The 21,190-nt window shown below is 40.7% G+C and overlaps 1 protein-coding gene and 2 long non-coding RNA genes across 4 annotated transcripts; 2 read left to right on the forward strand and 1 right to left on the reverse strand.

Annotated features, from left to right (window-relative positions):
* Window positions 1-3,676: 3,676 nt before the first annotated feature.
* On the forward strand, window positions 3,677-4,425 carry LOC307034362. Its single transcript, XR_013806872.1, has 2 exons — window positions 3,677-4,106; window positions 4,388-4,425. It is a non-coding gene; the product is annotated as an uncharacterized lncRNA (long non-coding RNA).
* A 143-nt stretch (window positions 4,426-4,568) lies between these two features.
* Window positions 4,569-13,137, reverse strand: LOC307034361. 2 transcript variants are annotated; one of them, XR_013806870.1, is made up of 4 exons: window positions 12,360-13,137; window positions 9,176-9,386; window positions 7,692-9,036; window positions 4,569-7,490 (listed from the first exon to the last, which is right to left on the reverse strand). It is a non-coding gene; the product is annotated as an uncharacterized lncRNA (long non-coding RNA). The 2 variants fall into 2 exon arrangements; XR_013806871.1 differs by lacking the exon at window positions 12,360-13,137 and having other exon boundaries at window positions 9,176-12,341.
* A 3,749-nt stretch (window positions 13,138-16,886) lies between these two features.
* LOC307034360 (uncharacterized protein) lies at window positions 16,887-19,961 on the forward strand (the record flags this gene model as incomplete). Its single annotated transcript, XM_079673182.1, has 3 exons — window positions 16,887-16,920; window positions 17,357-17,454; window positions 17,660-19,961. The coding sequence occupies exons 2-3, from the start codon at window positions 17,357-17,359 to the stop codon at window positions 19,959-19,961; spliced, it is 2,400 nt and encodes a 799-aa protein (XP_079529308.1). The 5' UTR covers window positions 16,887-16,920.
* Window positions 19,962-21,190: the final 1,229 nt, after the last annotated feature.

The raw sequence follows: 21,190 nt of genomic DNA on the forward strand, positions 1-21,190 counted from the left end.
AACTGGCTTGAGCGCGCTCACAAAATAATATCCCCTGACTGCACGTCGCTGCCTGACGCCCTCACATTCATTCATAGTCCCCCACTGTACAGACAAAACACCATCAAGGGCCTGTTGTTGCCCTGGCACCCTGGCAATAAAGGAAGCAGCCACACGCTTTCACCACAGGACAGCTCCAAAGTTGCTGGCAGTCAGCCTTCCTTTCCTGAACAAATGCCATTTTGGGTTGGTTCGCTGACCAGTGGTAGCCACCTGAATTGTCCTCTGTTGCTCTTCAGACAATGCCGTGCTTGCCACAACTGCCTCAGGTCCCTGATGCCCAACAGATTTGATAATTTCAGGAACAGTAAGTGTTTCCAAGCTGTAGTGTTCCTCTTCTGGCTCGGGGGAGAGAAGCCAAGAAATTCCTGAAAACCTGCCCCCGAGTCTGTCCTTCAGCCAGTCACGATCTTCGGAGGTGGGCTCTCTTGTCAGCGGGTTAAATTAGTTATTGGTTTCAACAGTCACATTAAAACAGTTACTAAATCAGCTTACTATCACCTAAAGAACATATCTAGGATTAAAAGACTAATGTCACAGCAGGATTTGGAAAAACGTGTCCATGCTTTTATCTTCAGTAGACTGGACTACTGCAATGGTGTCTTCACAGGTCTCACTAAAAAATCTATTAGAAAGCTGCAGCTGATTCAGAACACCGCTGCTCGAGTCCTTACCAACACTAAGAAAGTGGATCACATCGCTCCAGTTCTGAAGTCTTTACAATGGCTTCCTGTGTGTCAAAGAATAGATTTCAAAAATACTGCTGCTGTTTATAAAGCAGTATTTAGGACCAAAGTGCATTTCTGACCTCCTGCTAAATTATGATCCATCCAGATCTCTCAGGTCTTCAGGGACTGGTCAGCTTTCTGTCCCCAGAGTCAGAACTAAAGATGGTAAAGCAGCGTTCAGTTATTATGCTCAAAATATCTGGAACAAACTCCCAGAAACCTGCAGGTCGGCTGCAACTCTGACTACTTTTCAATCCAGGCTGAAGACTTTTCTTTTTGTCGCTGCTTTTAATTTAACTATTCATATATTAGACTGCACTGTAACTTTTATCCATGTATTTTTTCTTTTAATGTTTATTTTATTAGCTTTTCTTTTTAATGACTGATTTTAAATGTCATTTTCTTAATGTCTTTTATTTTTTGTAAAGCAATTTGAATTGCCTTGTGTTGAAAAGTGCTATATAAATAAACTTGCCTTGCCTTTCCTAATAAATATTTAATGTGACACATACAATTGATTTGTTGATGGGAATTAATGTGAATAAATTAACTCTAGGTTAACGGTACTCTTGCTATCACTACTCACCGACACTATAAACTGAAAGCAATTCTAGAACCCTGAAGGCAGGAGAGACTGAAAACAGTCAAGGGAAGCTTATAAAAGTTAACAGCATTTAATTACACAAAAGATGCGGTGGTGTACAAAATGAAATGTGCGAGTGGAGGCGCTCTCCACATCCGACCGGTCAGTTCAGGTCAGGGGGACGAAGAGATCAATTCTTGGCTTGCTCTTCCTGTTGTCATCTGAGGTCTTCTCCTATTGGCCGGCGTCGTCGGGGGGCGGGTCCAATGCAATTCCTGCCTTTTTCTGTAGCTAAATTGCATCATTCTGGCGTCTGTGGTTATTTAAACATTCCCTGCTACACATTATTCAGCGTCAATAAATGAGTGCTCATCCCAGTGTGCTCAGTGTACAACATCACATGTCATTTCACCTTGGTTCAAGGTTTGAAATCGTATGATTCCGCCAGATGCTAAATGCTAACCGGAAGTGACGAATTTTCAGAATAAATGTGTTAAGCTAATAGTGAGAACTTCCGGTTTTTCAGAATAAAACTGATTTAAATCAAATAGTTTATTTAATTCAAATTACGCCATATCAACATTGATTTTAATTTCTAACAAAACCTTGTCCCTCATGCTAGCCCTGACAACACCGGTAAGCACACCTTCATCTAGGCTGCACTGTTACGTGTCCTGACTTGTAGTGGTTCTCTCCTCTATCTACACTCTTCTTGTCATCTTTGTAAAATGATATCAGACTGGTAATTGACACAGCCATGAATTCTAGTTAAATTCAGTGTGGCTAAAATGAAAAGCTTTGTTAAAATATGCAAGCACGCGAAAGTCAAATTCAGCTTTATTGTCAAAAATTCTACATGTGTCATACATCCGGAAATATCGAAATATCGTTTCCCACAGTGTGACATGTATACATAAAACAAAACAAAAAGGGCCTAGATAAACGTGGTATACATTAAACAAAACAAAAAGGGCCTACATAACCGGGGTATACAGTTTAAAATGTTAATATATTTAAAGTGTTCAAAGTGCAGTTTCAGTGCAAGTCAGTTGAAACGATCTTAAGTTGGCGTGACGTTGAAGTCGTGCGACCCTGCTGCTGTACTGGCTTGTAGTTCGTTTATAGCATAACGTTAGCATTTCGCTTTTGGCGACTAGATTTATGATTCAAAAATTATAAAAGTAGGGCTGACATGTGGAGATTATCCGGCTGAACAAAAAGTGATCCCTCTCTTAAATGTGTGTCAACCACAGACCTTATTTCGAGCTATTTTCCAAAATCCTATGGAGAATTTGCATTGGTTTTTCACAAAGGAACCGGAAGAAGTTTACTTCCGGGTTTTACGACGCGTCACTGCGGTTCTCTATTGAGTCACCAGTCAATGAGCCCCAATTCAAATATTTAAAATCTGTTAGAAATCGGGATGACGTTTGCTCCGGTAAACACACATGTTACACATTTAAGTAACATACCACTATACTGGTATCGAAAAGAAGCCACCCTTCATTTGTAGGGTTATTTGAGCAGTCTGTAATGATTTGGTACCACAAACATTTGTTGCTAGCTAGCTAAGAGTGGCAATCATCACTTTTGGTGAGGGCAACTATTCAAGGCACTAGACTCAACTGAAGTTACTTGACAGCTATTATCTGACATTGGATTCCTGTCTCTTCAGAGGACCAATGACATTGGTATCATTACTTTTATTCTAGAACAACCATAGTATTATTGTTTGTTTTTAAAAAGGTCTTAACAACTTTGGATGCACATTATTAGTGGTATTCATCATTTATAATTCATGGTATTTATTTGAGTGCTTTACCAAGTGTTCAAAGCAATTTACAATACATTACATATTGGACATGTTATACATTGAATACTGTGGAACAGCGCCATATAGACTGAGAGTTACATCATCTCCGTTCACTCCAATGGACCACTTTTTTACAGCAATGGTGGATCGTGGAGCCTCTCCATCGTTCCCCGGAAGTTAGCGCCAAGGCTAGCAGAGCTGTAGAGTTGCAGCATAATAGACCGTTCGTGACGGACTTTTAAAGGTAAGAAGAAGTTTAAAGATTTATATTGCGGATATTATCAGTAGATCTGATTAAAATTAACATGTGTATTAAAGGATGTCAGTGGATTATCCCTACATTAGTAGATTTAGGGAACGTTTACATATAACAGATTAAGCTAGGATACCATACCATAGTACCATATGTAGCAGGTATATAAATATACAGGAATGCATTCCACCAATAATCCCTCACGTTTTATTTTATTGTTCCAATATTATTTATTGTCACTTTTATTTTAGTATGTTTACTACAAAAGACCGTTTTGGGAGCTAATGCTTTTATTTTGAAGTCTTCACTTTCGGCAGTGACGTCATCTACCTGCGTTGCACCCTCTCTCACTCAGTTGTTTGTATGGCAGACTGAGGTGAGGAGAGTTTGTCATGTGCTCTTTGTAGATTTCTGTTCTAAATAATGTTTACATTGTTTATATAATCTTAAACTGTGAAACAAGGTTATAATATCATTCCATGGTGCTAATGTGTTGCTGTGTAGTTGTTTTGCAGAAGTTTGAGTGTTTTAGCAAACTTTTAGTTAAGTGTACTGTTTAGCAGCACTTGTGAGGACTCACACACAGCACCTGCAGCATGTTTAATGGCGTCTTTTCCCCACCACAGACTGGTGTGTTGCAGACGTCCATGTTTATTAATGCTGCTGCATTATTGTGTTTACTTCATGCAGGTATGTTTGTTGCTCCCATGTTTTTGGTCTATTGTGTTTTGTACTATGTGTTTATTTTATTGTTTTATTTACATGTCTAAAAATACTAATTAGTCGGTGGTGTATACATTTCCAGTGTAACTGTAATTGTACAGTGTATTGTGATCTATTGTGACAGATTTGATATCTGAATGTTTTATAAGTACTAGTCTCTCAGTTGTTTGTATGGCAGACTGAGACTGGTGTGTTGCAGACGTCCATGTGTATTAATGCTGCTGCATTATTGTGTTTACTTCATGCAGAGGAATAAATACGCCACAGTTTCGGTTAAAGACAACAACCGAATCTCCTTGTCCATCAAACACGCACAACACAACGCAGAGTCGTAGCAAGGGTCTGCTGAGAAGTAGGCCCAGACCGGCTACATTGGTGCCGTGACTCGGATCACATCGTGGATCAACACCAGCTTGGTCACCGGAGGTTGTCGGACGTCAAAACAACAACAAAAAAGAGGTTCCCTTATGAAGGTTATATTGAAGTGGCTTTGTCACAGTTACAAGGACATTGTGTTCTTTCTGGAAAAATGTGTGTCAAGTGAAAGAAAAAGACATTGAAAAAAATGTCCATTGTTTATTGTGAATCAGTATTTTCTGTTTTTGTTGACATTAACTAAGTGTTTGTTAAACAAAAAAAGAGATGGATTTCAATGTAAGCTGTTCAAAATGTTTCTGGTTTTGGCAGGGGGGCGCAACTTCCTGGTTTGGAATTATTTAACTCTCCAGTTGCTGGTTTGGGGAGGGGTGCACCGCTGTTTAACTCTTTTGGGAGGGGGGCACAGCTGTTTAATTCTTCAGTTGCAAGTCCAGGCGACATGATGTCGCCAGCGCCCAGCTACACCCGCCCAGTTATTGTTCCAGACAATGGAGGTTCCCCAGTTCTCACCTCCACCCGTCTACCTACACCAGGGGTCGGCAACCTTTTTGATATGAAGTGCCATATTAAAAAAAATTGTTATCAGCGTGCCAACGATCGAGAATTATCAACGGGGGGGGGGGGGGGGTTGAGGAGCTTGACGCTCGTCAACTATCAGCAGGAGGTTCGGGAGAGCCTCGCCGCGGGGAAGCAGTGTGTGGACCTGTCAGCGCAACTTACATGATGCCAAATTTGACAAACACATTTCATAATTGGTTTAAACGGCATAATAATAAGGACGATCGTCCGTTCTGTGATTCTCCAGAACACACATGTTATGATTTTAGTCTCATGCAGAGTGAGATGAGATCGCTGTCCCTTTAAGAGAGAGAGAGAGAGAGAGAGAGAGAGAGAGGGGGGTGTGGCTTGTGCATGTGTGTTTGTGGATGGTATAGCGACAGTGAGGGAACGTGTGTATGTTTCTGGAGGTGTAACGAGGCAGCAGAAAAACATAGGTGTTTGTGATGTATTTTGTGAAACAGAAGAACAGCTAAATAAATGCAACGGCCTCCCAAGAAGAGCTCGCCTCTCTCCAGTCATTTAAGCTAAAGTGGGTTATTGAACCTGAAGCTTGTTGCTGCTGCCCTCCTTGACTACGATCTGGGAGCCGACAGGGAAGTTCAACACACAGATGGCCAGTCCGCCCCTTTGTAGAATATTATTTCGATGAGCAGATCGCCACTGGGCTTTCAACTAAATACACAGCCACGTAAAAACTGCGGCATTTGTACAGCTCCTTATGGGTACAGCAATTAGTGAAGTGCTTTCCTCCGTGGTGAAACGATCAGCACTGCACCACGGAGGAAAGCGGCAGAAAGTGGCCTGGAGATAAAGAGAGCGGGGCTGCGTTGCGTGCATGGCTTCCTTCTGCAGGTAACGGGGAGACGCGCTCTGGCGGCGGTCTCGTTCAGGCTCCGAAAATACAATTTCAATATTTTGCACACTTATTCGACTTATTCCTAGTGTGCCACTGGTTACGGTGCCGCGTGCCAATGCTGGCACGCGTGCCAGGGGTTGCCGACCCCTGACCTACACTGTAAACAAAACCCCGTTGTTTTTACGGTAAAAACCTGGCAGCTTTGTTGCCAGAATAATGATGTAAAAAATATGGTAAACTGTAAACAACTTTACAGAACAACGTGTATATTTTACAGTTTTAAAACAGTTGTAATTTACATTTTAAATCTGTAATTTCAACAGCCCTTTTCTGCTGAATTAGCATGATCACGTTGCTATTAAACTGATTATTTCAGTAAGATTTACATGCAGCTGTTGTCTATTGTACATTGAATCCCATTAAATTTAACAGAAAAATACCAAACAAATAACACTGTTTAACTGTAAAAGCATCAGTGTAATGCTGTAATTTAACTGAATTTTCCCGCAAATTGTAATCAAAAGTTGTGTATAATTTAGTGTATTTTGCCGTAGTAATGACGAGTTTTACGGTGAAAGCAACCTCTAACTACTGCAATTTTAATTTTCTGTAAAATGTATTTATTACAATTAAAATGCAGCAAAAACTGTTTTATGAATAACAATCTCAAATATATAGTATACAAGCGCCTGTAAGGATTATTGCTCAGTGGAAAAAAAATGTTTTTCCTATACATTAGTCAGATTGAAAGATTTCATTTAAACTACACTGCCTTCGTATATATATGTTTGACTATTACCAGAAATGTGAAGAATGTAATCCAGGGTACACAGATTAAGCATTTAAAATAAAAAATGCAAAGCTAGATAAACCTCAAGAGCCACTGTATTAAAAATTGAAAAAATTCCAACAAGAACTTGCCTTTCCAAGAATTTATTATATATATATATATATAATAGCAGTGATCAAAAATACTGTCATTTCTCAACATACATATTGGTAAAACATACAAACTAAGGCTGCACAATAAACAAACTTCAAGCTGAACAAAGTTGAGAGGTTATTTACAAATGATTTATGGGAAATAATGTTTATAAAACAAAAAACAAAACAAAACCACCCAGTGGAGTGTAACACGTCAACATTTTTACACTCAACAGTGATGTCCTGAGCTTTTACATCCACATAAACCAACCGAAGATTGTTTAAGCAACTTCACTTTGTAACAGCAAACCCCAAGAGTGGCTACAATGACCTTAAAATAATAGTTTGACATTTTGAGAATTACATATTGCATTTTTTTAAATTATTTAAAAGAACAATTTAATTAGAAAAAAGGCACTTCAAATTTTAACTACGATTTAAACAATCAAACAAACTGTAACTTGGGCACATCGCCACATTCCATTGATCTTACTGTCCATATTCAGACATCACGCCACTCATGGTCCGAAAGTTCCTGTATCAAGGTGAGGACTCTCGGGTTCACCTGAAGACGGGATGCGCGTATCTTCTCCACTTTGGTGCCCTTCTCTGGGTTGATGGAGAAAAAACACCTTAAAATAGAAAAACAAACAAACAACAGAATTAATAATGAAATAGCTTGCCTAACAACAACAAAATTCACATCAATCTTATTATTTTGAAGCCAAAATGACAATTATCTTAACCCCCAATTCACTGAAGCAGCTGCTTTAGATTTGTTGCAGTTTAATAAAATAAATTGTTGGATAAAACCCATCCCAAAAAACACATACCTCTGGACAAACTCCAGGGTGGATGCCAGCTCTGACGGGTAGGCGATGTTGAAGCAATAATAGCTCCCAAACATCATGGACAGGGCAGAAACCAAGGAGGGGATGTTGTCCTGTACTATGTTTCGATCCACACTCAGCATGTATCGCTTTGAAGAATAGCATGATCGTCCTAAAAAAGAAGAAAAACACAATTCAAACTAAATTAAAAAAAGACTTGTCTTCCTGAAACATTTCACAAAACAATTTTAGCACATATGTTATTACATTTTAAGGTCTGTTAAATTGCTCTCACCATCAATACAAAAATGTATGTATGTGTATTTGCAGGTTAAGGGGAGATAAAGGGGATAGTTTAGGGGATAGTTCATATTGTTTGAAGGGGGGTTGTAGGAGCTACAGTTTGGAGAAACAGAGAGGAGAACCAGCAGACAGCTAAGCAATGCACTGCTGTGGACATAGTTAAGCCACCAAAAAAACTAAAACAATATTACTCTTAGTGTATGCTATATTAAAGAATATTTTCAAAGCTCTACCTTGCTGTCAGACAGCTATACAGTCTGTTTCTGATAGGGACTGAAGCAGCAGGGTACATTTGTGACAATATTCTAAATATAGCGTACATGTAAACTGAATTTTTAGGTGGCTAAAATACATTTCGCTGCTGCACCCATCCACAGCTTTACATACGTCCCCATACTCCCGTTGACTTGTTTACGCTGCGTGTAGAACGTTGACTTCATTAGAAGTTTGACCTCCTCTGGATTTACATCGGCTCTCTTCGGTCTCTCCAAGGGGCAGGAATTTTAAATCCCATTTAATGCACCCATAAGTGTCCTGGATTGCTGCTCTCTGTTCTGGAGGGACTTCATCTGTGTCTGACTCGTCGGTGCCATTCTTTCGTTTTCTTATTTTTGGGGTTGTGGATCGCTTCACATTCTCTATCCTATTTTGCAATTGCTTGACCAGAGAGTGATACCCTGGCCCGATCACGTCTCCCTCTATTATGTCTTGAAGAGACGTAGGATACTTTGCCACTATCTTTTTTGCAACTTCAATAGTGTGTCTTTTACTTAAGCAAGTACTTTTTCGCTTCATTTCACACACCAGAATCCGTACCATCTCTCTTCTCATTGTGGACTAGGTCGTTTTCCTCTGTCCAGTGTCTGCATCAGTTCCTCTGGGAACGTATCCCACGGTATCACAAAGCTATCCATCCAGTCTATATCAGGCCTTTTGCAGCTGTCGGAAGAGGTTGAGGATGAACTTCTGGGTGAATAGGACATCAAGGATGCAGAAGGTCCTGGCGAGCCACCAACAGATGAGCTGCTGGATTCAGGAGTCTGGCCTGCAAAACACACACATATTAACAAAAAGAGTTATGAGGAACACAGTTTTAATGTTTCTATATTTCTGATGTATCTTTTATGCAGGCCACTTTGGGCACTGGTTGCATCCTGTACTAAAATAGTCACAAGTATACATACATCTCAGCTTCCAAGCAGCAAGGACTTTTCTGGCTTGAATTGGCCTCAAAGCTGACAGCAAATCTGCTTCATTAACAAACTGGAAATCCTCATAGGTCTCCACCCCAAGATTGTAAAGTCTCTTCCAGAATATCTTTTTTCATCTCTGGAAGGTCAGGCAAGACCTCAGTGATGGCACTGCATATAAATGTTTGCTCCATGTCTGTCATCTCTGGAATCATGGAAGAACGACACTTTTCGGTTTTCAAAATTACAAATGAAAGACAAAGATAATTAGACATTTAGTCAAGTAATACTGTACATACATTATATACAGATAAGAGGAACCTCTAATTTGAGTATAGGGTGTGATTGAGGATGTATACTTTTTATTTCTGTACATTGCAGAACAAAAACTGCTGTCACTTTAATATTTTTCAAATAGTATTTTATCATTTTCCCTAAGCATACATGTGCATTGTTAGAATGGTTTCAACACCACAGTAGCCAATATCGTGTTTATTTTGACAACACACTGTGTTTCAGCGGGATGACTTGGTGCCCGTTAACAATGTATGATGGTAACGGATAAAAATCTACCAAGTCGTTAATGTTAACACATTGCAACCTTGCATTCTGTTTTGTCACAGAGTACAGGTGGTATTCAGAATGATAGTCAGTTTTATGTATATCCATCACAAAATACACAGCTGAATCATTTTGAATTAAAATAATGAGCAGTTCTCCGAACTCCATGGACTCGTCATTTTTGGACACAAGGAAAAGCCCTTTTTTATATGATGTACCTTTATACTGTATGTCTGTGGAAACACTAGTATTGTTTTCTGAAAAGCCAAACTCTCTCACTGCATGTTTGATTGAATCACTGTAAAGACTGGAGTAAAAATTACAACTGTCTTTGACTTGCAGAAGTTGACTGCATCCTGGCCCAGCTGAAAGATATGCTTGAAACATCTGATGTCTTTCGGATAAAGTTAGGCAGATGTTTTTAAAGTTGTTCAAATGCCTGGCACATCTCTTGAAGTAGCTGTGTTTACTTTCAAAACGCATTGTCCATACTCTAATCAAGGGGCCAAATTTCAAGATGAGTGCCGGATAGTGTCTCATGAAATGGTGCTTTGGTTTTAGTGGACTCTCAGGAAAGAAACACTTCCTTGTTTCCAAATATTCTTGGATTGTAATGTCAAGATAGGCTACCTGTGACAACAAAATCTTTTGTGCACAAATCAGATCAACAATATCTTTAAGCTGGAGAGTCAACTGCCACACATCATCTTCTGGATTTTGCACTTTGTCTCCAATTAATACAGGCAGCAATCTTAACAAATTCCAGTTCTGAATGGCTTGACCTGAGAGCTTGAATACGTCAGAGTTGACAGCACAGGGCTTAGTGAGAGCATCAGATCCTTTGTACTTGAACTGTTTTATGCGCCGGTTCAAAAGTGAATATGTAAACCATTTATTTTTCTTAATAAAATACTTTAAGTACAGTGCAACATCGTAGGATAAGACACCCTCAAATATGTCATGGCCTAAACAAGGTGGGAGACCTGGCTTGCAAATATGAAAAGATGTCAGAGCATTGAAGACAGAGTTTGCCTTTATGCCTTTGATGTGTGGACTGTCTTCAACTTGTAGATCAGCAACAGCAGAATCGTAACCTTCGGGTGTGCGCTGTGGCCCACATACATTTGGATCATCACTCTTAAACTCACTTTGTGTGATTTCACAGTACCTGCAAAAGTACTTTGAACGACTAAAGTTTTCAGTGAACCCACCAATACCGTGTGAACCCAAGTTATCACCCGCAATGCAGTACAGAGCCCCTTTGACCATGTCTCCAACTGTTGTAACTATTCCATTTTCCTCCAAATCTTTTAAATCCACTAACATCTCTGAGAACACCTTAGCAAATCCAAATTGTTTTAGGTCATTCTCTCCACACAATAAAACCAGGGACATGTGATCAGTATTAGAGCGCACATGAGCAGGTAGATTTGCCACAGAAAGATAGACTGCAACAACTTTGTGTTTTTTCCTAGCAGAGCCAAGGGGGTTGACAATTTCAAAAGCATCCTGGTACAGAATTAGCTTCAGGCATCCTGGATTTTCAATGAAGAACTGGTTGGACTTAAAGTTGTGTCCATCACTTATGTCACCAAAAACATCTGAGTCTGTTTCACATGACTGCTGTGACATTGAATTCTTCCAAAATTCTGATTCTAATAAGCCACTTACTGTTTGTTTCAGAGGTATGTAGTAAGCAAACCTTTGTGTCATATTTTCATCATTTCCTAATGTTACTTTTTTAGGCTCTATGTATTTGAACATCTTTTTGAATGTCTGAGCTCTTGAATATGTTGTTCTCAGTGGTCCCTGGTGACAGACTGAGAACAGATCGGAATCCTTCACACAATCACAGATTTTAGCAATAGCATCATCAGTTAGAGACATGTCATCTTTTAAAAGTGAACGTAGTTTACTTAAAATGTAATCCTGTCCCAACTCATGCACATTTTGCATCTCTTCGACAATGGTCTGTATTGTTGAAGCTGGAAGAAGGAGCTGCCCTTGCAATTTTAAGTAGAATAAGCATACATTCCTAAGATAGGTCTCATTGAAATGCTGTGTCAAATCAGTGCTTTCATTTGTTGTTGCATCATTTGGGTTCTGGGAAGCATCTTCATGTGCAGAACACGGAGAAATGGCTTCCCTGTACATGTCACTTATGCTATCAACAGAACATGCTCTGTGTTTTCTGGACATATGAGCAGTAAATGACGATTTCACAGTGAAAGTATTTGTACAACCAGTTACTGGACATAACACAGGTCGTCTCTCCACTATATGATCTTTTAAGTGGGATATAAGTTCTTTCACTGTTTGAAATTGGCGCGCACATAACGAAATTGCACATTTCAAATCTGTAACAATGGCTCTAGCAGTGGCTGCAGGCACATTGTGAATCCGATAAAAGTGAGCTTTAAAAGATGCGTAAGTACAAAATGTTCGCTTGCAGTTCGTGCCAACACATTTGAAAAATCACTGGGGTTCGTTCCTATGCACTCTAGAATGCAGCACATAACCCTTCAAAGTCTGTAGCGTTTTGCTGCAAAAACGGCAGGTAATCATTTTTAGGGGTTCCTATGCAATGCAGAACATAACCCCTCAACGGTTAGCTTACCAGTGCTACAGATGTGATCCTCCGCTCATGTGCACACAGCTCCACGTGGTCCGTGGCAGGCAGACTTGAGGCCGACTTGGCCGCGTAGCCGTTAACCTGCAAATACGGCAGGTAATCATTTTTAGCACGCTAACACGACTGCCCGTTAACTTTGAACCCGCTCAGATGTAGCTTCAAACCCCCCGCTTCATAACAGCATGAATTAAATGAAAATAAAGAGTTCAGCTTTTAGCATGATACTTCAATAACGTTACCAGACTATTTAAATTAACTCCCTGTCAGTAGACGTTATAACTATGACTGCAAAATGCACTCAATCACAAACAGAAGTTAGTATTGTCCTGACAACACACCGTGTTATAATTGAAGTTTGAAGAAAATAAACGGTTAGCTTACCAGTGCTACAGATGTGATCCTCCGCTCATGTGCACACGGCTCCGTGGTCCGTGGCAGGCAGACTTGAGACAGACTTGGCCGCGCACTGAGCCGTAACCGTTAACCTGCAAAAATGGTAGGTAATCATATTTAGCAATATAATAATAATATAACTGCCCGTTAAATTTGAACCCGCTCAGATGTAGCTTCGAACCCCCCGCTTCACAACAGTATGAATTGAACGAAAATAAAGAGTTCAGCTTTTAGCATGATACTTCAATAACGTTACCAGACTATTTAAATTAACTCCCAGTCAGTAGACGTTATAACTACTATGACTGCAAAATGCAATAAATCACAAACAGAATTGTCCTGACAACACACCGTGTTATAACTGAAGTTTGAAGAAAATAAACGGTTAGCTTACCAGTGCTACAGATGTGATCCTCCGCTCATGAGCACCTGCACATAGCTCCGTGGTCCGTGGCAGACAGACTTGGCCGCGCACTGAGCCGTTAACCTACAAAAAGTGGCTGTTCCCGCGATAATTAAATAGTCCAATGAAATAACAGAAACAAACTCTACTGCTCAGTAGGCGTGTCTCAGTTCAGCGGCCGTTTCCTTCGGAGGCTGCGTTCGTTGACCGCTTGCGTCACTTCCGCCGAGAGGCTGTCCCAATTTAAAAAAAATACAAGACTCAAAAAGTAGATTTACCGCTGTGTGGACGGGCCGTTAGTGGCGCGTTCGATTACTGTTTGGGCTGTCTGCCGTGGGCTGCATTCCACTCCAAATAGCCGGGCGGCCCGAGAATCCAAACGCCAGCTGTTTTATGGATTCTCATTTAATTTCCAAAAATGTCTCAGTACTGGGTTATTTCCAATTTCAAAATAAACATATGTATTAAAAAAATAGAAATAAGAAGTAAGTATATTATAGTATTTTCAAGAATGAAAAAATATAAAAAAACATGATTTTAACACTGTCATGTTGTCATTTTAACTGTATTGTATTGTTTTATGTATTACAGTTTTCTGTGTTCAAACCACAGTAATCTGTAAATTATACAATGAAATATAATTATTTTTAACATATTCTTAATGTGAATTTAACAGTTTTGTTTGGTTCAGTACTTTACGAAATATTACTGTCAATTAAACACTGCTTCATTGTTTCTCTATTTACAGTTTTTTGATGTCGTGATTTTACAGCTTTTCCCTGTTAATTTCACGGACTTTTTTTACAGTGTAGCCACCCGTCCCTTGCCGTCAGACCTACCTTTTCACTTTCGGCCATCCCAGGCAGGAGTGACCCAGCTTTGAGTGATCTCATCGCACACATCGCCCAGCAAGTGGGACAGTCTATATCAGCTCAGTTAAAGGAAGAGAGTCAAGCGAATGAAGGCAGTCAAGCACAGGTTCAGAACTCAGGTGCAGGCCAGTCGCGCGTTGACTCCACAATTAACCTGACTGGTGTGAAGTTAGTCATGCAGTCCGATGTGAGAGAGCCTCCTGTGTACAGAGGAGATGGGTCTGACAAGCTCTCAGTGCATGAGTGGGAGGAGCTGATGGACACGTACTTGAGGAAGAGGAGCATACAGCTGGGTGAGCAGCATCAGGAGATGTTGACTAGATTAATGGGCAAAGCCAGAGACATTGTGAAGATAACGCTCCGTAGCAATCCGTTATTGAAGCCTCACGAGAACCCAAAAGTTATAACTGACATATTGAAACAGCATTTTGGTGGTGTGTCATGTTCGAGTATGCCCCTTGCAGACTTCTACAGCACTGTGCCTGTAGCAGGAGAGGACCCTGTCGAGTACTGGATCCGCCTTAACAAAGCTGTTGATGCAGCTGAGGAGGGCTTGAGCAGACATGGGAGACATATTGATGATCCCCGTCGAGAAGTAACCATGATGTTTGTCAAGTATTGTCCAGATCCCTCCCTGGCTGCAGTGTTGCGGTTCAAAGCGCCAGAGAAGTGGACAGCTGGTGAAATACAGGAGCATGTTGACCGTTATCAAATCGAAATGAGAGAACAGCTGAACACCAGACCAAACCGCCCCAGCGCAGCAAGACATGTGGCAGCTCATGTTTAAACACCTGTGTCTGAGGAGGTGTCTATGCCTAGCCTTCCAGTGTTGCCCCCTGTCCAGGCTGAAGCGAATGTCACATCTGCTCCTCAGTTTGATGGAAATTGCCTAAAGACTTTGATTGGCCTGCTTGACCGCACACTAGCTCAGAACAGCCAGGCGATGGCTCAGAACAGCCAGCCGATGGCTCAAAACAACCAGCCAATGTATAGGCAGCACCCGTCTGACCAGAGAAAACACTGCAAGGTATGCAAGTCTATGGAACACTCCACTCTAGCACACTGTCGGCGGGAGCGCCTGTGCTTGTCTTGTTTTAAGCCTGGCCATATCAAGAAAGACTGTCAGAGTTACACTCCCGGACGGGAGGACCAGGCCGCACATTCACCTCGAGAGCAGCAGCCTTTAAACTGACTGGCCCGCATTTGGAGAGGGGACGTGTGGGTGAGGACAAACAAACCCTCAGAAGTGACAGTGAATATGAACAGTGTTATGTGAAGTTGTGCGCTGCAGCACCGGCTCGTGTGACGATGATAGCACAGAACACGCATAGAGTTGAGCCATATGATGAGCTATTCTATGCTCCAGTCAATGTGAATAATATGTTCCAGATGCAGGGAATGCTTGATTCAGGTTCCATGGCCTGTACTTTCATTGAAGAAGCAGTGGAAAAGATGCTGAGTGAAAAGGTATTGTCAGAACCAAGACCGATGACTCAGGAAGTGGTTTTAGTTGGGTGTGGAGGAAAACTCACTAAACCGAAGTGCATGTATGAAGTTGAACTGAAGGTGTATGGAGAGAGCTGCATCGTTCCAGTTATTGTGGTGCCAGGCCAGCGAGATGATCTCATCATTGGCACAAATGTGATCAAGTTTCTCATGCGCAAGTTGAAGAACAGTGATGATTACTGGCGGCTTATCTCCGTTTGCAGTCTTTCCTCATCCCCAGAGTGTGAACAGTTATTGGACCTCATGGCGAACTCATCCCGTTGGAGGGGTGAGGAGCTACCAGACAAAATTGGCACAGTCAAGCTGAAGCAGTCAGTCACTCTCCTAGCAATGCAAGAACACCTCGTTTGGGGTAAGCTACCTAACGATACTCCCATGTCACCGGGAAGCACTGTGATAGTTGAGCCGACCTCATCCAAGTCCATGCCACGTAACATCATGGTTGGCCGGATCGTGACACCTCTGTGGGGTGATAGGTGGGTCCCCATGAAGGTCACCAATCTGTCTGATAGACCAGTTACGCTGAAGAGGAACTGTAAACTGGCAGATGTGTCCCCCTGCTTAGCTGTAGAAGATTTTGAGCTCCTCCAAGGCTCTAGTCAGATTGACAAGGCTGTCCCAGGCAAGCACCATACACCAACCAGTCCTTCAGATCTCGAACAGAGGCTGCGAGATGTTGGCCTTGACAAACTTGACATACAACCTTGTCATACTAGCCACACAGGGAAGGAGAAGTTAGTCCAACTGCTCGAGTGTTACAACGATGTCTTCTCCAAGCATGAAATGGACTGCGGTAAGACGAAGGGCTTTGTCCACCGCATTCGACTTACCGATGATCGCCTATTCCGCATTCCTTACCGGAGAGTACCCCCTGCTCACTACCGGGTCAGTGACGTGACGCCTAGATATCTGTTTCCACAAGAAGTTAACTTTATATTGTTATATAAAAATAGTTAAATATTGTATGAAGGCATTAATCTCACATCACTTTACTGACCACTATTCGTAAATAGTGTAAATAATACTAAATTGGGTGATTTTTCTAGTATTAAAGTGGTAAGATGTCATTCGGTAAAACGGTTCTCACTTAAAGTCAATGAAGACAATTGTTTGTAAAATGATGAAAATAATTTAAAATCATGCGGCATATTTTTTCAAGTCTCTTGATAAACATTTTAAAGTTTTGATAAGATGCACCTTTAAAAACATAAAGAAATATCTAAAAGACTTTGTTCCGCAAAAAAACATTTTCCTGTATGTCATTCGGTAAAACAAAGTTCAGAGGCCATTTTGAACTATAGTCACATGACTTTAGTCAGGCCACATGTGATGACATCACTCAGAGGACCCTTGAAGACTGCCCAAGTTGAAGGTAAGTTTACATTTTGCTCCTAAATTTGAGATGATTACACCTTTTCCATGTGTGGTACCATGTGTCACAGATTTGAATGTCATTCGGTGAAACGTCAAAAAAGTGTTTATAAAGTTTTTAATTAAAATAATATTAAGTTATAGATGAAATTTGAAGTTTACAAATTGAGGTCAAGGTCATTGTTGCTAATAGGCGACCAAGCAACTGCCTGTTAGGAATGCATTTCTATGAAATTTGTCATTCAGCAAAACAGAATTTGTCATTCAGTAAAACCGCTTGTCTGAATGACATCTGTTATCCCGAATGACACAGTGGATTTAACTGATTTCTTTCTTTATTGATTGATTGTTTTAACATGCTATAGAGTTTGTATAACTGAATTAATTGTATTATTTATTTTTATTTTTTATTATTATTAAAAAAAACATTTTAACAGATGCCTGTGTCCAACAAGGAGAGGGGTGCACACTTCCGTGCAAGGATAAGGGCAGATCCTGCTGCTAGGGAGGAGAGACTAGCAAAGAGAAGGGACAGGTATAACTGTGAAGGTGTATGAGAGCAGTAATGGCAGTAAACAGTATAGGATGCATTGTCTATAAGCCTGAATTTTTTTTCCATATCTACAGTACCACTACAAAGTGCATTTGGCAGTTAACTTGGCTTAAATCTTAATTAAAAAGAATAAACAAATGAATATCTAATAAATAAATACATGACTAAATTAATAAATACTTTGTAGGTATAAACAGAGGATGCAAGCTGGACAGCATGATCATCCATCCGTCACAGAACTGACAGCATCTGCTGCTGAAAAGAAGAGGGAACAGTGGAGGCTCAATCAGAGGCGACGTAGGGAAAGAAAGAGGCAGGTGGAAGCTGTGATGAACCTCACACCTCTGTCTGAGGACTCTTTTGAGGAGCCTCCACAAGTTGCCCATCCTGAACCATCCCAGCCATCTTCACCTCCTGGACCATCCCAGCCATCTTCACCTCCTGGACCATCCCAGCCATCTTCACCTCCTGGACCATCCCAGCCATCTTCACCTCCTGGACCATCTCAGCCATCTTCACCTCCTGGACCATCTCATCCTTCCTCACTTCCTAGGCCATCTGTTTCTGCTCAGCCATCCTCACCTTGGGAGGGACCACTCTCATCCTCAACACCTGATAAGGCTTCATGTGGAAGCAAGAAAAAAAACTCCAGCCATCGAAGTGAAAACCGTACCAGGAAACTGAGGGAGGAAATAGAAGAGTTAAGAAAGCAACTTTTAAGAGAAAAAAGAAGAGCAGATGCATTCCGCAAGAAAGTACAGAGACTGAATAGAGCAAAACATAAAGCAGTGAATGAAAAGTATCGACCAAAAGTGTTCAGAAAAGGTCCAGAAAGAAGAAGAAGAAGAAGTGTGATTGAATTTCTCACACGTGATGAAAACAGTCGTCTTTTACCAGGAAAGAAGGACACTGTCACTAAAAATAAGGTCAAGGAACAGCGGCGTGTTCTTACCAAGTCTCTTAGAGAGCTTCACTCAGAGTACAAGACGGAGGTAGGAGTGGCACATTCCATATCCTACAGGCAGTTTGTCCGTCTGCATCCATTTTATGTCACAGAGCCAAAGGCTAGTGACCGCAACACCTGTGCGTGCATTGATCATGAGAATGTCAAGATTCTCATTGACAAATTACATCAAATTGGCATTTTAGGAAGCAAAAGCATTTCGGAGACACTCTCTCAAATTGTGTGTAATTTTAAAAACAAAAGATGCATGTTCAGGCAATGTGCAAAGTGTTGCTACTCCGACATTGAATCAGCCATCCCCCAAAACACTGAGCAGATTACATGGCACCAATGGCAGAGAGAGAGGGTCTGCTCGGAGGGGAAAACCTATTCCCATTTTGTGAAGAAAGCTGTAAAAGGAACATGGGAGGATCTCCTGAAAAGCTTTAATGAAAAGCTGGACGCACTGGCAAAGCACCAGTACATATGGATCCATCAAGTGGAACAGTGCAGGGCCCTCAAGAACAGCCTCCAAGACCATGAGGCTGTAGTCCATATGGACTTTTCTGAAAATTATGCCTGTAAGCTGAATGTTGAGGTCCAGTCTTTTCATTTTGGGGGTAGTAGAAAACAGGCAACAGTTCACACATGCATGGTCTACACAGCTGGGAAATCTCAAGCCTATGCCACCATTTCCGACTCCCTCCGACATGACGAACGGGCAGTATGGGGACATCTGAAACCTGTGTTGGATGAGGTCCTATCCAATGCAGGGATAACTACAGTGCACTTCATGAGTGACGGCCCACTCACCCAGTACAGAAACCGAAATAATTTCTACTTGATGTGTACCATGCCTTTCCTTAGAGGCATTAAAGAGATAACATGGAACTTCTCAGAGAAGGCCCATGGAAAGGGTGCAACAGACGGTATTGGTGGTTCAGTCAAGAGAGGTGCTGATGCATTTGTGTTGCAAGGAAGTGATATTCAGCAGCCTCAAGATTTGTTTTCCTTTCTGGAAAAATTGAATTCAAATGTAAAATTCTACTGGGTATCCGAAGATGACATCACCAGAGTGGATGAGGCTTTGCCGAATGACGTGCCGGTTGTTAAAGGCACCTTGAATATTCACCAGGTAACTGCAAACACCGCAGGGAAGATCATGTTTAGAGATGTGTCCTGTTTTTGCCATCGAATGGGACTTACCTGTGAATGTGAATCACCCTCTGAGGTAGACTTTCATGCCAAAACAGCTACACCCTCCACCACCATTTCAGAATCTGATGACATGGTTGGAAAGATGGTAATAGTGTCTTATGACAAAAAGCTATTTGTAGGGCAAGTCCTGAAGGTAGTTGGTGATGACGTTGAGGTGTCCTGTATGCAACAGTGTGGCACAAAGAATTGCTTTGCATGGCCCCAAAATCCCGACGTCATCTATTACTTTCAATCAGATGTGAAAACGCTTATCTCAGAACCAGAGCCATCTTCTAGTAGAAGCTCCAAATTGTCAGCTGATGACTGGGATAAGTTCTTATCAGTCTGAAACAGTCAGTAAATAACACTGACCAGCCTTCAGTGGTACTGTGTATTTCTTAACACTAATGAGTTCATTATTTAGTAAAGTATAAATTGCAATAAAACAATTTTAAATTATATATTTCATATGCAATAAGAAAAAAAAGAATTGCCGCTATTGTTGCCTGTTCACTTACCTGTTGATAGCAGCTGAAATAAAAACAGGAGTTGTTATTGTTATTATTCTGTTGTAGTGATAAAAAAGAAACTTTAATCAGATACTTACTGGTTCATATTTGACATCATTATTGTGTTAAGAGAATGGAGAACGATGTTATGAGACTGAGTCTGTTTTTTGATGTTAATAAATGTAAAGTTCAATTATAAAGTCTTTGGTATCCTTTTTTTAAATGTAGGACTAAATCCAGTTATTGGATCTATGTGCAATGGCATATTGCAGTATGTCATTCAGTAAAACGAAAGACGTCATACAGTAAAACAATGAATTTTACAACAAATATATAAAATAGTGTGTTACTTGACATAAACAATTAAATTAATAAAGTTAATTTAATTATAATAAGAGGTTTCATATGATTTGAAAGCATTTTTACCTGTACTGGAATAATGTAGGAAAAAAATGTTGACGGATGAAAAGCTATTGCCTTAAAAGACAAAATATTTAATATTTGTAGTTTTGCTGTGAAAATGTTATACCTGAATATAGATTCCTTATAGATCAATAATTACATTGTTCACTATCTGTGACTATGTCATTGTCATTGATTTTAATATCATATGGAAAATAGCCTTGTTTTGCCGAATGACATTGTCAAGGGGTGTATCAATGAAATGCATACAAATGCCTTGTAGTGTTACCTTTTTCAGTGGGCACATGCACAAATGAAAAATACATATTTGAATTCACTCAGAAAATGTTGAAACTGACTTGCTGTTTCATTTTTATTTTTTTGCCATTTTGAAAATATAAAATGTCACTGACCCACTACCAGAAACTACGTCAAGTCTTGACAGACATGGAGGAGCAAGGGATCATTCGGAAATCTGTGAGTGAGTATGCCTCACCACTGGTGATGGTATGGAAGAAGGACGGAAACTTGAGGATCTACACCGATTTCCGGTGGTTGAATGCGAGAACACTCAAGGACGCCCATCCTCTTCCACATCAGTCAGACTGCTTGGCTGCCTTGGGAGGGAACACCTTCTTCAGCACGATGGACTTAACGTCCGGCTTCT

The sequence above is a fragment of the Notothenia rossii genome (genome assembly GCF_949606895.1).
Source record: "Notothenia rossii genome assembly, chromosome: 3".
NCBI lineage: Eukaryota > Metazoa > Chordata > Actinopteri > Perciformes > Nototheniidae > Notothenia > Notothenia rossii.